The 17,086-nt window shown below is 39.1% G+C and overlaps 1 protein-coding gene across 1 annotated transcript in view; it reads right to left on the bottom strand.

Annotated features, from left to right (window-relative positions):
• Positions 1-6,585: 6,585 nt before the first annotated feature.
• Positions 6,586-17,086, bottom strand: part of Dcaf13 (DDB1 and CUL4 associated factor 13) — a 46,419-nt gene continuing 35,918 nt past the window's right edge. The window contains exons 8-11 of the mRNA XM_045143960.1: positions 13,069-13,233; positions 10,592-10,727; positions 8,119-8,282; positions 6,586-6,764 (exon numbers count right to left, since the gene is read on the bottom strand). Of these exons, the coding sequence (XP_044999895.1) occupies positions 6,677-6,764; positions 8,119-8,282; positions 10,592-10,727; positions 13,069-13,233 (553 nt within the window). The 3' untranslated portion in view covers positions 6,586-6,676. The remainder of the gene's footprint in view (positions 6,765-8,118; positions 8,283-10,591; positions 10,728-13,068; positions 13,234-17,086) is intronic.

The following is a 17,086-nucleotide window of genomic DNA, read 5'->3' as shown; positions in this document are numbered from 1 at the left end:
TATCTATCTATCTATCTATCTATCTATCTATCTATCACCTATCTATCCATCATCTAATCTGCCTATTTCTTTCTCAAATAAATAAATAAAATATTAAAGAAAAGAACAAATGTCCACTGCACACTGCTTATGACAATTAAAAAAATTAAATATTTATTTATTTGCAAGCAGAGTGGAGATAGAAGAGAGCCAGACAGAATGGGTGCACCAGGGTCTCCAGCCACTGTAAACAAACTCTGGATACATGCATCACGTTATGCATCTGGCTTTACATGGGCACTGAGGAATCAAACTCAGGTTATCAGGCTTTGCAGGCAAGCGCCTTAACCACTAAGCCATCTCTCCAGCCCTGCTTATAACAATTTATTGAGTATTAGTATAATGAAGAGATAGGATCTCAGCCAAAGATTTCAGAAATGTTTGCAAGGGCAAAAAAGAAACTACTTGAATTACCTCCAGTGACTAACTCCAACACCACCCTGGCTTAGATCTTGAAGCAAACATCTTCATTGGATTGTTGCTTGCCTAGAGTGTGGCATTGTCTCATTAGAACCTTTGTCTCTGTGTGAAGTAGATAGATGTGTGGATATAACCATATTGTAGCTATCACCACACTGATACACCCATTTCAGATACGATATGACTGAATCATGGAGAAGGAATGCTGCATACTGCTGGCATAACTAGTTGTTACAGACTATCAATAGATTTGGAATAATTAATTTCTTTTACATTAGTTACTCCAATTTAAACAAAACATAATTGGTAAAATTATTTTAAAATATAATTTCCTGAAGGAAATACTTGACATTTCTTCCATATAAAAAGAATGATAGTGACTTGAAAGACCCAGATGGACAAATAGGAATTTATTACAATTGAAATTGAATTCATTTGTTATAAATCAGATTGGATAATGCTATTCAAAGCTTCATATTTCACCTGGAAAGAAAACTAATTAACAAGATGGCTTTTTACAAATTAATCTTCTGGTCTATTTCCTTATAGAATTGAATCTAGTCTTGAAGATATTTGTTCTAACTTAGTTATATTTGAGCTAGAAACTTTTATATTTGGAATTCTACATACTTTCATAATATATGTAAATCCAAATGAATTTTTAAATTAAAATTACATGAGGCTGGGGAGATGGCTCAGAGGCTAAAGGCATTTGTTTTCAAAGCCTGCCAGTCAGGGTTCAATTCCCCAGCCACCCACATAAGGTTGGATGAACATTCATTTGAAGCAGCAAGAGACCTTAGTGTGCACCCCCACATACAAATAAAATTTAAAAATAAATTAAAAGTATAATTAAAAATTTTTTTTGTTTATCCACTAAGCCATCTCTCCAGCCCTAAAAGTATAATTTTTGAGAACAACTATCATCATTCCAGACTCAGTGCTTAAGCTTATATTCCCTGTCTTTTTTTTTTTAAACTTTTATTTATTTATTTGAGAACAACAGACACAGAGAGAAAGACAGAGGGAGAGAGAGAGAGAGAATGGGCGCGCCAGGGCTTCCAGCCTCTGCAAACGAACTCCAGACGCGTGCGCCCCTTGTGCATCTGGCTAACGTGGGACCTGGGGAACCGAGCCTCGAACCGGGGTCCTTAGGCTTCACAGGCAAGCGCTTAACCACTAAGCCATGTCTCCAGCCCATTCCCTGTCAATTCTAATGGTTTAAGGGAACTTTTTACATACCTAATGTTTTGATTAAAGAATCCTTGGGAAGAGAGGGTTTTTGTGTGCTGCACTCACAAAAATATTCATAAAATGTGCAAAGTGAGGCTTCCTGAATGTGCTAGCTGGACAACACGACTACAGAGCTTGTTTTATCCTTGCTAAGGTGAAGATGGCCTTCACCTTGAGGAATTCTGAAGTCTGGGTGCACGCTAAGACCTCAGCTTTGGTCTGGCACCACAGGGACTGCAGGGGTCAGCAGTGTAGAGCTTTAGCAAGTTTGGTCAGAATTCAAGGGGCTCATTAGTGAAAGGGTAGATGGCACAAGAAAGGGTTTCTGTGTGGTGGTTCAGTCTGGTAGTCAGGCAGGTACCAGAGTCCACTATGCCATGGAGCAAGGCACGGTAAGGAAGACTTAGCAAGGAGGTAATTGGGTGCCATGATCTACTCAGTTTGGGGAAAAGGGATGGAACCAAGGTCTACGTGCAGGCCTGGAAGACACTGAGGGTCTGGAGGATTTAATTCCACGCCTTTACTATTTTGCCCAACTGTCAGGAGGAAGAGGCCAGACAGCCTCACAGTATCCCATCAGGTAACAGGACAAAGAGCTATGAAACCAGATAGTCAAAATGAGTGAAAATTTGACAACTGGGCTGGAGGGATGGCTTAGCGGTTAAGATGCTTGTCTGCCAAGCCAAAGGATCCAAATTCAATTCCCCAGAACCCACATAAGCCAGTGCACAAGGTGGCACGTGCATCTGGAGTTCGTTTGTGGTCACTAAAGGCCCTGGTGCGCCCATTCTATCTGTCTGTCTTTCTCAAATAAAATAAAATAATTTAAAACGTTGACAAGTAATCTTTTTGCAATGTCCTTTCATCAATTCTGTGATGATCTATCCCAAGTTCTTCTTGGTATCTTTTCCTTCTTCATTTATATGACAGGATTGCAAACAGGTCTACAGGGCCCAGCTCCACAGCCCAATGACTGTCTTAGCTGTACTGAGATCCTGTCTCGGGGTTTCTATCACTGCTTCCCACAAATTTCTTGAACTGCCTTGAGGAAAATATTGTTCACTGTAACAAAACAATCACAAACATAGTGTTTTTAAACCCAGCCATTAATCAACTATTGTTTTTAATCTGTGTCTAACTACATAAAGCGATGTCTTATTTAATGGGGCCAGAAGACAAAGCTAATAATACACATTTTTGTTTTGTTTGCTGTTTGTTTTTGAGATAGGGTATGTATCCCAAACTGTCCCAATCCTTTTGCATCATGCTCCTTCCAGCTGAGTGAGCTGAGATGTAAGGTGTACACCACACACCCTTCAAACTTTCTTTTTGTAGTATTTTTGAGGCACTGTAGGAATAACAGGCCTTCTCCCTCCCTCAAAGTGAAAGTGAGAAATGTCCCTGTGCCTGTAAGGGAAAAATCTGTTTTTTTCTCTCTTCTTCCCTAAAGGAGTTGCCCCTTTCCTAGAAGAGATAATCACCCCTTCAGAGGATACACCCTTCCTTAGGACTGATTCCTGGGAAGATTGTCCTTTCCCAGAAAACCTGACCCCAGACACTCAAGAGTCAAGACTGAGCTTGTCACTCCCATAGAAAACCTCAACCTGGGTCGTAGGTGGGCCTTCCCATTTTCCAGTCACCTTGCTCCTGCCCAGTTTTGCAGGAATTGTACTCTTTCTTTCTCCTTGGCCCTAAGTTCTCCCTATAATAAAAATCTTTCTAAACCTCATCCTCTTGTCTGTGGGGCTTATTCATTGAAATTCATAAGATGAGCATTCAGAGGCTACTGACTCAGTCAGAGCTTTGTGTGACCACTGAGCTTCAGCAGCTCTAGCTCCCGAGTTATTGCCCATCCAAGAACTGGGATGAAGAAAGCTCTGATGCTCCCAAAGACACTCCAAATTCCCTCATCACTTACTTTTTGAGTCAGGTTCTCATGTAGTCTAGGTTGGCCTTGAACTTTTTATATAGCTGAGGATGACTTTGAACTTCTTTTTAAAAAATTATTTATTTGAGAGAGGCAGGTAGAGAGAGAAAGGGGGACAGATAGGGAGAGAGAATGGGCACGCCCGTGGCCTATAGCTGCTGCTAACAAACTCCAAACACGTGCGCCACCTTGTGCATCTGCCTTTTACATGAGTCCTGAGGAATCAAACTTGGGTACTTTGGCTTTGAAGGCAAAAGCCTTAACTTCTAAGCCAACTCTCCAGCCTGACTTTTAATTTCTGATCCTTCTGCCTCTACTTCTTGAGTACTGGGACTACAGGCTTCTTCCTTTCCCAGCAGACAAGGTTTGCTTCTGTAGTCTGTTACTAAGACACCATAATGTTTTGAAATTACTTGCTTCCATTTTTTATCTCACTTTGAGACTGAGCTCCTTTCAGAATTTTGTAAATTAAATACAAAGCATGGATTATAATATGGCCTTCCTTTTGGGGGATACTTATGAGAATTCAAGGTAATTTCAATTAAGGGCGTGCAAAACATTTAAACTGTTGTGTGTGGAGCTGGAGAGATGGCTTAGTGATTAGGTACTTGCCTGTGAAGTCTTAGGACCCAAGTTCGATTCCTCAGGACCCATGTAAGCGACATAAACAAGGTAGCTCATGCATTTGGAGTTGCTTGCATTGGCTGGAGGCCCTGACACACCCAATCTCTCTTTCTCTCTCACAAATAAGTAAACAAATAAATAAAAGCTTAAAAAATGAACCTGTAATCTTTTAAAAAAAATCTATAAACTGTTATGTGTTTAATAAATAGTAAGTCCAACTGTTGCTAGTATTAACAAACTGTGTTCTTATGAAGACATGTATCTGGTAGTGAAGGAGAAATAGGAGAAAGCTAGCTTCTTTCCGGCAGTTAGTTAGGTACCATTCTGTCATCTCGGCAAAACTGAAACTTGGGTCGTGTTTCTCCAAGATGGCTGCCAGTGACATGCCCATCAGGAACTTCCTGCTTCTTCAGCTCCGCCTCTCAGGGGCAGCGCTAGTCCACAAACCAATTAGATTTTAGCTCCTCTTCCTGAGCCTGATGACAAGGCTCACCCTCATTGGATGATCCATACCAGGAGGTTGACCACATAGCCCAGTCTATTCTTTCCCAGCTCTACCACCCGCCCTTCACTTCCTTTGGCCCTGTGACCAAACAAACTTGTGGAAGGGGAGGCACAAAGGATGCTGAGCTGAAGGATGGGGAGGGGTGCTGTAAAATGCTGACTTCTGCATGTGATAAGGCTACAAAGCTTACACATTCCCAGATGGGGTGGCCTGTTGGCACTGTGTCATGGTCAGGGGAGAGGCTCATGAGACCCCAGCCCTAAGGAGCTACTAGCAATTAATGACTGCTGAGAAGAGTACCATTCTTCAATGAACAGCCGTGGGTTAAATTGCCCATGCTTTAGTAAATATAAATAACCCATCTCTCCAGCTCATGGAAAAAAAAAAAAAAAAAGCATGAATGTAGGAGGGAAACTCAGGAAGAAGGGGTTCAGCAGGAGTGAGAATGGAATTAAGAGAATGTAATGGGAGTGAATATGATCAAAATAAATGAAATCCAAAACATTAAAACACAGAGCTGGGACTCAAAAAATATTGACTAAATCAAAGAATACTTTGATAATCATTCATTTATCCATTCACTCAAGAGTTCCTGGTCCTCGTTTGATCCTAGCTGTTGAATAACTTCAAGGAATGAAAACAATGTTCTTACTTTAATGTACAGGCACCATAAATACTATTAAGATTGCTATCATATACCAAGTTACTAGGAAACTCAGACTTACTAGGCTTCAAAATCCCTACCATCAAATACTTGGTACTTTAAAAAAATTTTTCATTTTTATTTATATATTTGAGAAAGAGGTAGAGAGAAAGGCAGATAGAAAGAGATAATGGGTGTGCCAGGGCCTCCAGCCATTTGCAAATGAACTCCAGATGCATGTGCCAACATGGGCATCTGGCTTATGTGAGTACTGGGGAATTGAACCTGGGCCCTTAGGCTTTGTACGTAAGCACCTTAACCATTAAGCCATCTCCCCAGCACCTGAATACTTAGTACTTTCTTCCTGGGCTTTAGGCTTTGTGAAAAGCATCTTGTTCACTGGGTTGCAACCAATTTTGAATTCACAACTCAAATACCCAAGCTAACCACAGATGTTGTTCACTTGACTATTCTCTATTGTCTATGAGGCAGTCATTTCCCAAGATTTTGTTTTCCCTTTTCTTTCTGAAAACTCTAGATTAAAAGAATGGGCTGAAAAGTAGTTTTTTTTTTTTTTCCCCATCAAAGAAGAGGTACAGTGGTAAGCCTTCCCCCACCCCCCGCAAGACTTAGAAACAAGGCACTTGATCTAACTTTGCCTCCTTGAGGGGCTATATGCCTTTTCCATTATTTATCATTCTCTCTCCTTATGTAGTCTTTTTGCAGTGCTGCCATCCTTCATTCTCACTCTAACAACCTCATTTGTGAAGAGATATCTATGCACTTTATTCCAAGATTGTGATCTTGTAAAGTGACATTTCAAAATGGTCAGAATCAAGCTCTCTTATCTAGATTAGTAAAAAGGCTAAAATTACAGGAAATTGCTCATGTCTTTAAGCAGTCAGGTTCTGTTATGTGCAAGACACTGAATCATCACTATGGAAACCACAGGTTGCATTGGGAGGTACTGCTAGTGACTCAGCAGGTGGCACCTCTCTTTGTAGCAGCAACAAAAATGCTCTGGCAAGACATGAGGCAAACACATTATGATTGTTTCATTGGTTATGCAGCATATAAATTGACAGTTGTCTTTGCTATGGTGTAACTACATTTCAGATCTGCCAAAACATGGGCAAGAGAAGCAGAAAGAGAGTCAAGTGGTAGACAGGAAAGAAAAAACACACGAGTGACATGTTTACTATTAAACTAGAGCTGGTACTTTTATTTATAGAATTCCCAAATCAAAAGTAATAAATAATTACATATCAGGTAAGAATACTAAGTATTACTTCACAACTGCCAGTACGTGTTTCTTCCTCTCTGACACAATTGGCACAGATCCAGGCTTGCTATGTTTACGGCGATTCATTTCCCTAGAAATAAACAAGATATATAAAATATAAGCAAACTGATGAGAAACCATTTTAATTAAAGAAAACTTTTTCAAAAGATATCATAAAACATGTTCCTTCACTAGAAAAACCTCTGAAAGGGCTGGAGAGATGGCTCAGTGGTTAAGGCTCTTGCTACAGGCCTAAGGTCTCAGTCTCAATTCCCCAGTACCCATGTAAGCCAGATGTACAAGGTGTAACATGCATCTGGAGTTCATTTGCAGTGGCTGGAGGCACTCATCTTCCTCTTTGTCTCTCTCTCTCAATTGAAAAAGAAAAGCCACTGAAAATTTCCCAATGAGAAAAAGTAAAAGGTAACTAATAGTTACACTAACTACAAATGCAACTTTTGGTTGCTTATGACTGACCAGTATCCTTTCTTTAAAAAAAGAAAACCAACAAAATATGTGTGTATAGATGAGTACCCGTGTATGCAATATGAAGAGTGTGCGCAAATGAAGGCAAAGGACAACCTTGGGTGTCATTCCTCAGGAATGCCATCCCGCCCTTTTTAAGACAGGGTTTCTCATTGGTCTGAAGCTCACCAATTAGATCACACTCACAAAGAAATGAGTTAAACATTATCATTTACAATAGTCTGTCCCTTCTCCATCCTCATGCTCCCTTTCTCCCCATGATCCTTCTATCTACACTAGCGATGGATCCAGGGTCTTGTGTCCCAGGCACACAATCTAGCACGAGCTGTCCCTTTTATTAAGGTATTTTTATTTTGATAATTTATTTTCCTCACCCGTATTTTAAACATATTCTCGAAAATAACTAATGGATATACTCTTACGTCTAGGTAAGTTCCCCCCCTTAACTGACACAAGGCCCACAGAACCCTTTACAGGTAGGTCAAATATACACTAGCACTGTGGTGGTTTGAGTCAGGAGTCCCCCATAAGCTGAGCTGACCTGAATGCTAGGTCTCAAGTTGACAGTAATTTGGGAATTGAAGCCTCCTAGTGGTAGTGTATTGTTGGGGGTGGGCTTATGGGTGTTTTATAGCCAGCTTCCTCTTGCCAGTGCTTGGCACACTCTCCTGTTGCTGTTGTCCACCTGATGTTGGCCAGGGGGTGATGTCCACCCTCTGCTCATGCCATCATTTTCCCTGCCATCATGGAGCTTCCCCTTGAGTCTGTAAGCCAAAATATCTACCCCCCCCCCCCTTTCTTCACAAGCTGCTCTGGGTATTTTCTGCTGGCAATGAGAACCTGACTACAAGCAGCACATAACTATTCCTTTGAAAGACAGTTTTTGTCCGATTCCGGTGAGGTTAGCGGGGGAAGACATTAAAGGGTACTGAGATAGAGTGGGATGCCTCAGCACATACTTTCGGCGGCGGGCTTCTTTCATGATGCGCTGCTCCTGAATCTGGCTGTAGATAGATTTTGGTAGATGTCGATGACGAGCAATACGTTTTACATGAGGATGATGCTGAAACTTCTCCTTTAACTTCTGGTTATAGTCATTGGCTGCTTTTTCTCTTGAAGTAAGCTAAAAACAAAACACATTTTGATACCTTCTATGTTGTTTTATTTCAATAAAACAAAGGTAGAAGGTGCCCTACTCCCATTACCACCCCTAAATAAAACTTATTTTAAATATGATGTAATCACATGTACACACCCTGTGGTCCTCCATAGCTCTTCTGCCTGACCTTTTTTCCAGCTGATGTCTTTTTAGTAATTCCAGAGCTTGCGGCTGGCCCAACAATTCCCTGGAGTCTGAGGTTACAGGAGGGCATGGCCATGCCCAGCTATTTTATGTGGGATCTGGAGATCTGAACTCAAGCAATCTCTACATCCTCAGGCCCCTATGCTTGTACAGGAAGCACATTTAACTGCTGAACCATCTCTTCAGCCCAACATTTAAAAAAAAATTTTCATTGAATAGAGTTTTAGGTATCACTATGGCATTTTCATACACAACTTCTTTTTTTTTTTTGAGGTAGAGTCTTGCTCTAGCGCAGGCTGACCTGGAATTTCACTATGTAGTCTCAGGGTGGCCTCAAACTTGTGGCGATCCTCTCATCTCTGCCTCCCAAGTGCTGAGACTAAAGGGATGTACCACCTCCACACTTGGCTTACAACCTGTTCTAGTTGAATCTCCTCCCATAACAAACAACCCAAATTCCCAAAGAGCAATTTGGGCAGCCTTTGCAAGCAAGCATCTTTAACTACTGAGTCATCTTCCCAGCTGACCAGGAACTCAGTCCATAGTCCCAGGCTGTCTTTGAACTCAAGAGTGATCCTCCTATCTCAGCCTCCTGAGTGCTGGCATTAAAGGCAAGCACCACCACACTCAGCTCAGTCAGTTTTTGAAAATAAATAATTATAGAAAAGTAAAAGATTTTGTCCCATAATAACTTCTATTTAACAAATGTCAACAATGGGTCTAGGGAGATGGCTCAGCAGTTAAAGGCACTTGCTTACAAAGCCTGCAGACACAGGTTTGATTCCCTGGTACCCACATAAAGCCAAATGCACAAAGTGGAGTATGCATTTGTTTGCTGTGGCAAGAGGTCCTGGCATGCCTATGCTCTCACGTTCAAACAAATAAAAGTATTTTAAAAAATGTTAAAGGACTAAAAGAGATGGCTTAGAGGTTAAGGCACTTGCCTGCAAAGCCTAAGAACTCATGCTCTAATCTCCAGGTCCCACATAGCCAGACGACAGTGACACAAAATCATGCAATGTTGTACATGTGCACAAGAGGGCACACACATCTGGAGTTTGTTCACAGTGGATGAAGGCTCTGGTATGCCCATTCTCTCTCTCTCTCTCTCAAAATAAATTTTAAAAAAAGTTAAGGAGGCTGGGAAGATGGCTCCGTGGTTAAGGCACTTGCCGTAAGGCCTAACAACCAGAGTTAAATTCCCCAGTACCTGTGTAAAACCATATACACAAAGTGGTGTATGCATCTGAAGTTTTGTTTGCAGTGGTTAAAGATCCTGGTGGTGGATGCCTTTAATCTCAGCACGGGGGAGGCTGAGGAAGGAGGATTGCTGTGAGCTTGAGGCCTGCCTGAGACTACACAGTGAATTCTAGGTCAGCCTGGGCTAGAGTGAGACCCTACCTTGAAAAATAAAATAATAAATAAAAATAAAAGTTAAAGAAACAATTAATGATCTATGCTCCATGCATAATACAATACTTAACCAATCATTAAAATAGAATTGTTATTCACTACCACTTAGTATACCTTGATTTTCCTACCAAGGTTAAGTATAAAAAGTCCCCACTTTTCCTTTCCTTTTGATATAAACATTTTGTATATTCCTTATATAAAAGTGGAACATTAAGAAAGACAATGAAACAAAAACTGATCACTATTTCTATCACTCAGGGTAGCAAGCCAATAGCAATTATTTGTTGCATTTCTCACTCAATCTGTTTGAAAATCTAAGCTGTATTTATTGTGTATTGGTATTTCAGAGTCTTTAATACTAAAAGATCTTTCAGGAACTTGTAGCCTTTGATTTACCCAATTATTATTCCTGTAGTAAAAGAGAGCAGTATTCTTCTAAATCCCAAGTTTCTAGTTCCTACATCTCTCCCTGCTCAAAGGAAAACAAAGAACCAAGACAGCTCAAATATTATCAAATACTTGAACTAATGAAAGGCACTCTGAAGGTGTCCCTAACATGAAAAAGTATCAATAAAATGCTGTTTGTTTTATGGCTAATTGATATATTTTGTCAGTGTGGTCACTCTGATCAAAATGTGCTTCAAACACAGTGCTTCACAGTAATAGCCATAAGACCAGATGCTAATTCTATGGAAATGAAACAAATAGTCTCTTACCACACCCAGTTTTTCAGAAGCATTAGCTTTCCACAGACGAATGTTCATTTCATCAGATCCACACATAATATACTTGCTGTCAGAAGTCCACTTTACACAAATAACGTGCTGCATTCGTTTTGTGTGATAGACTTCCCTACAAGGGAAAAAAAAAAAAATTAAGTTAAAGCCCTTAGGACTTCTGGTAAAGATTTCCTTGACCATTGTCTATCAAGTAATAGGATACCAGTTTTGAGCCTTAAGAGAATCTAAAAGGAAAATTCAAATTCATTTCAATGTATTTTACTGAGCTCAATTAACAAATAAGGTTCTGTGCTAAGTGCTGTAGGAATTTAAAAAATAATGTTTTCCCTAAGAGAATTTATAATTCAGTAAGAGAAATAAATATAAGCCTATTAAGCAAAACTAGATGTGCAAACATTTTCACAAAATACTTCAAAGAATAATTGCATCTGCTTGGGAAAAAAAAAAAAAAACCAGGGGAGAAGGGAGGGAGGAAGATTGTATCTGCTTGAGAGAGAAAGAGAGAGAGACAGAGAAAGAAAGAGAGAGAGAGAGAGAAAGAGAAAGAGAGGGAGGCTCTTGCCACTGCAAAGGAACTCCAGACACTTGAGCCACTTGGTGCATCTGGCTTTATGTGGAAGGTATTTTGCTTCTCAAGCAAAATATAATTTTAATGCAGGGCTAATTTTGTAGCCTTAAGAAATAGCTGGAGAAATGGCTCAGTGGTTAAGGTCACATGTTTGCAAGGTCTGGTAACTTGGGTTCAATTTCTCAACACCCATGTAAAGCCAGATACACTGAGTGCATATGGAGTTTGATTGCAGTTGCAGGAGGCCTTGTTATGCCCATTTTTCTCCCTCTCCTTGTAAATAATTTTTTTTTTTGAAGAAAACAATAGTTTGTTCTTAATAGGTCCTTAACCTATTTTCCAGTTCAATTCAGACCGACAATCACCTTTATTACCCCATTTTACTGGAAAATAATGAATGTAATGGTCTCCAGAAAGCACATTCTAGCATGATAAACTGGATATCTGACTTTTTGCTTTGGGCACATTGTTTTTAAAAAGCATAATTTAAGTGAGAGTTGATTTACATGTGTGAAAACAAAGGGAGGGTTCAAAAGTGTCTAAGTTGAGGTAAGAATCACTTTAATAAATGAAGATGTCAATTATCATACCTATTTGGAAAGGCTGTGAAATATGCTAAGTGAATTCACAGACAGTACTATATTGGGAGGTGTTAAGAAGAGCATTAAAATCTGAGTAAAAGCTCAGAGAAATTAGAGGAAGCTTCTGGAGAAATTTCCAAATAGAAAAATGATTCAAAATGCAGACTACATGAGAAAAAGGAACTAAGTCAACAAATTATGCACAGTATGAAATACCTACAAAGCACATTCACAAACTAGCCATAACTTCTAAAGAAATGTTTGGTCTCAATAGACAGCTCAGTGGTTAGACACTTGCTTGCAAAATCTGCTATTACATGTTCAACTCTCCAGTACCCACATAAAACCAGATGCACAAGGTGGCGCAAACATCTGGGGTTTGTTTGTGAGCAATGACCTTTAGCTCTCTCTGTCTCTTCCCTCAAATAAAGATTAAATAAAAATATTTTAAAAAGAATTACAACACAAATATGATATGGTATATAACATGAATGGATAAAAAGATACTATATTTAATTCCAAAAAGAGTCAACCTGTACAAAACAATACAAAATGTAACCACTGAACTCACACTCTATGTGCTTTACAACATGAGACAAACAAATGTGACTATGGGACAGCTGAGTATTTAAATCTCCCACCTTTCAATACTTTCAGAGAAAGCAAGCAAGAATGAGTAAAAAGTATCTATTAAACTGAAAAGGAAAGAGATTGGTCTAGGCAATTTAAACTACTTTTTCTTCTTTTTAATTGTTTTTAATTTTATTTTTATTTATTTATTTGAGAGCGACAGAGAGAAAGAGGCAGAGAGAGAGAGAGATGAATGGGCACGCCAGGGCTTCTAGCCACTGCTAATGAACTCCAGACGCATGCGTCCTCTTGTGCATCTGGCTAACGTGGATCCTGAGGAATCGAGCCTCGAACCGGGGTCCTTAGGCTTCACAGGCAAGCGCTTAACCACTAAGCCATCTCTCCAGCCCTTCTTTTTAATTTTTACGTTAGCCGACTGAATTGAATGCACCCAAGAACATAAGGCAGTATTAGTAACTGCTCTTAAATTCTGAATTCTTCACTAGCAAAATAAAAATTTCAGAAGGCTTCCCAATCATATAAAGATAATATCCTCTTCAATGAAAGAAATCCCTTAGTTTGCCCACAGATACAGAGCAAGTCTGTACTCCAAGTCACAATGCCTGAGAGTGAGTCCCATCCTCGGGTCACCTTCTCAGAAAAGATAAATGATTATCAGGACTTGATAAACAAACACCACACTAAAATAAGTAGCTTACTGGTAGTCAACATACCTGCTTTGACTTTTGTCCACAGGAAAGATTCGGACAGACTTATCAAAACTAGCAGACACAAACTCTTTCCCAGTAGGAGAGTAGTCCACATCCAGCACTGCAGACACATGGTCCAAGTGCACCATGACAGGAGTGTCCAGTGCACGCATATCAAAAGTATATAAGCTGTAAAATATTGTTAAATATTTAATTCATATTACTAGCAGAAGCTATATGCAGTAAATAAAAGATGTATTAGCAAAAAATGTACCTTTAAACAGCATAAGCAGCTGAAGCAGAGAAAAATAGCATAGCAACAATTTTTATTATTACTTCTTAAGATTACACTTATACACAGGCATACTTTCCCTCTTAAAAATCTAATTGGAGAAAATTTTAAAACAAGTACATAGAAGACAAAATTAATTACCAACCAAAAAAGTTAGTAAAATGAATTTTTAAAAGTATTTTTCAACTGTGCTATTTAAATACAAATTTTTTCTCTGTGAGTGTGAGTGTGTGTGTGTGTGTGCATGTGTGATGGCCAAAAGTTGATGTCAATGTCAAGTGTCTTTTTTGTTCACCCTCCACTTTATGTATTGAGACAGACTCTCACTTGAACCCATAGCTTGCTAATTCAGTGAGGCTAGCTAGTCACCTTGCCAAGCGATCTTTTGTGTCTGCCTCCTAAGCACTGGGTTAACAGGGGAACTGCCATGCCCACCCAGCATTTATGTGGGTGTTGGGGATTTAAACTCTGGTCTTCATGTTTATGTGGCAAGCACTTTATTCAGTGTTCTCTCTCTAGTCCCTAAATATACACTTCTAATAAAATGGAAATAAAAGTGTATAAAACTTTGTATTCTGGTATCTCATGTAGCATTTACTTGCGTTTACTTGTATCACTAAATAATTTTTGAAACAGTTTTAATGGTTATATATATGTAAATGAGTTAAAATAACATTTCATTGTAAGTAATACATAAGTGATATTTGAATTTTTGGCAATTAGTTTTTAATTGAATAGGGCATCTTCAATGAAATCTAGAGACAAGCAGGACTACTACATACAAATACATGACTATTTATTTATTATTTATTTGAGAGAGTCAGAGAGGGACAGAGAGAGCATGAGCATGCCAGATCTTCTAGCCACTGCAAATGAACTCCACATGCATGTGCCACCTTGTGCATCTGACTTACATGGGCACTGAGGTATCAAACCTAGGTCCTTAGACTTCACAGGCAAGCATCTTAACCACTAAGCCATCTCTCCAGGCCTGCATGACTACTTTTAAAGCCTGACTTGATCTGGCAAGTGGCTTCCAGCAAAGTTGCATTAATTTATACTCCTACCCATGACATACAAAAGTTCAGGGCTAAAAGGATGGCTCAGCAGTTAAAGGTGCTTGCTTGCAAAGTCTGCTGGCCCAGATTCAACTCCCCAGTATCCACATAAAGCCAGATGTACAACATAGCACATGCATCTGGAATTCCTTTGCAGTGACAAGAGGCCATGGTGTGCCCATTCTTTCTTTCTTTTTCCCTTCCTCCTCTCTCTCTAATGAATAAAATATTTTTTAAGTGAGTACAACTTCTGAAAAGAGTACCAAAATGAGAAAGCCATACTTTATGAAGTGGTAAACAACTGCAAGACTTTATAGTTTAAAAGTAAAAGTAACAGGGCTCCCAATAAGCCAGAAAATGTTAAGAGCAATATAACATTATTTTATGACCAAGCTCCTGACATCAACCTATTTCAAAACGCTAAGATTACCCACTTAAAGTTTTAAGGAGAAAGAAGGGACCAACATAGTTTTGAAGTACCTTCTTCTCAAAGTGACACAATAATTACAAAAGGAAAACATAGTTAACTATTCACTAGAAAAACCTGGGAGACACTTCCTTAATCAAGGATAATATTCAGTAATAAGCATATCAGCATCAAGTAACATACCATGACCACATATGATACACTAGTAACACATCCTTTACAAAACCCATATAATCTCAATCCAATAATAAGAAAACATTAGTTAAAACCAAATTAAGGAACTCTATAAAATATCTGATAATTCAATTCTCTTCAAAAGCACTAAGATGTTGTGGACTCAATAAAGTTTGTATCCTCTCAAAATTCCTCTATTGAAATCTATCTCAATGTGATAGTGATTGGAAGCAGAGCCTTTGGTGGCTACTATGGACCAAAGGTTGGAGCCCTCATGATGAAAGATGAGGTCAGAGCTGGCCTGCCCTGTGAGCACAGAAGCTGCTTTTCTGCAACTTAACAAAACCTGGCATTGCTGGCACCTCCAAACTGAAATAAAGTGTTGCTTAAGACACTAACCTCTGGCAATTTGTTAATCCTGATTAAGATACAAGGTGACTGAACACAAGAGACTAAGGGCCCAGTCAATGACTGAGAAATCACGCGAGAGAAGACAAATGCATCCCAGAATCATATATCAGACCCTCTCCAGGGAAACAATACTGCTGGAACACTGGTTCTGGTGATGGAACGAAAGCTGTTATTAGATTAGTAGGACTGTATTAATGTTAATATCTTAATTTGCTATTTGAATTGTGGCTATATGACATTAATTTTACGGGAAGTCTGTGACAGTATTTCTGCAGCTTTTCAATACACATGTTCTAACTATCTAATGCTTCAGAAGAATAGTAAAAGTCATTGATGCTAATGATAAAATGTCCCGAACAGCATGACGATCTTATTAAAAAAAAAAAATGCAGGTGTGATGACTCATGTCTGTAATTCCATCAATCGTAAGACTAAGGCAAGAGGCTTGCAAATTTGAGGAAAGACAGCCTGGATTAAGTAGAGATTCTAGGCTAACCTGAGCTATATGAGACTCTCTCAAAAATAAACAAACAAACAGAAAAAGAAAAAAAAAAACATTTTTCTTGTTTGATTTTTCCAGGTAGGATCTCATTCTAAGGCTGACCTGGAACTCACTCTGTTGTCTCATGCTGGGCTTAAACTCATAGTGATCCTCCTACCTCAGCCTCCCGAGTGCTGGGATTAAGGGTGTGTGGCACCACTTCCTGCCTAAACCAATGCTCTTAAATAAATAAATAAATAAATAAAAACTTCCAATGTACTATAGGACTGTCAGCCAAGGTGATGATTTTTTAAAAATTTTTTATCTATTTATTTGACAGAGAGAAAGAGGAAGAAAGGGAGGAGAGAATGGGCACACCAGGACACCAGCCATTGCAAATGAACCCCAGATGCATGCGTCCCCTTGTGCATCTGGCTTACATGGGTACTGCGGATTTTAACCTGGGTCTTTTGGCTTTGCAGACAAATGCATTAACTACTAAGCCATTCCTCCAGCCCGGTAATAATGTTTTTTTAAGGTTGAATCTGAGTTGACAACCACTATATAGCACCTGCCTAACACAGTGTTCTCAAATATAATCAGCTTTCTTTTAACAAGTTGCTTTTCTAGTAAATCATTTTATTGTTAGATGGGGGAAAAGATATAAATTTGGTTTAAGCATATCAATTCACTTGGGTAGAAAAATGCTTCAATAAAGTCCAAGTTATAAGATCCTTTGGGGATCATCCATTCCAAACCTCTTTTTACAGATGATAAAACTATACCATCAGGTTAGTTTAAATGACTGTCCAACTTTCTACAGTAAATATAGCTGGCCATTATATGACCTTGGGTTTCAAATTCTCAATGATAAATATTAAAAAAAAATAATAAGGGCTGGAGAGATGGCTTAGCGGTTAAGGCCCTTGCCTGCAAAGCCAAAGGACCCAGGTTTGATTCCCCAGGATCCACCTAAGCCAGATGCACAAAGTGAAACATGCACCTGGAGTTCATTTGCAGTGGCTAGAAGCCCTGACACACCCATTCTCTCCCTCCCTCTCCCACTTGAAAAAATACATAAAAATAAATTGCTAAAAAAGAAAACAGATTAGTTATAAATAGAAGAATAATTTTAAAACAGCATAAATTAACAGGAGACCCTGCAAGCCACACAATCCATCAGCTGGACAAGAACTACA

Source organism: Jaculus jaculus, chromosome 2 (assembly GCF_020740685.1).
Source record: "Jaculus jaculus isolate mJacJac1 chromosome 2, mJacJac1.mat.Y.cur, whole genome shotgun sequence".
In the NCBI taxonomy this organism is placed as follows: Eukaryota; Metazoa; Chordata; class Mammalia; order Rodentia; family Dipodidae; genus Jaculus; species Jaculus jaculus.
This window is presented reverse-complemented; position numbering and strand designations above follow the sequence as displayed.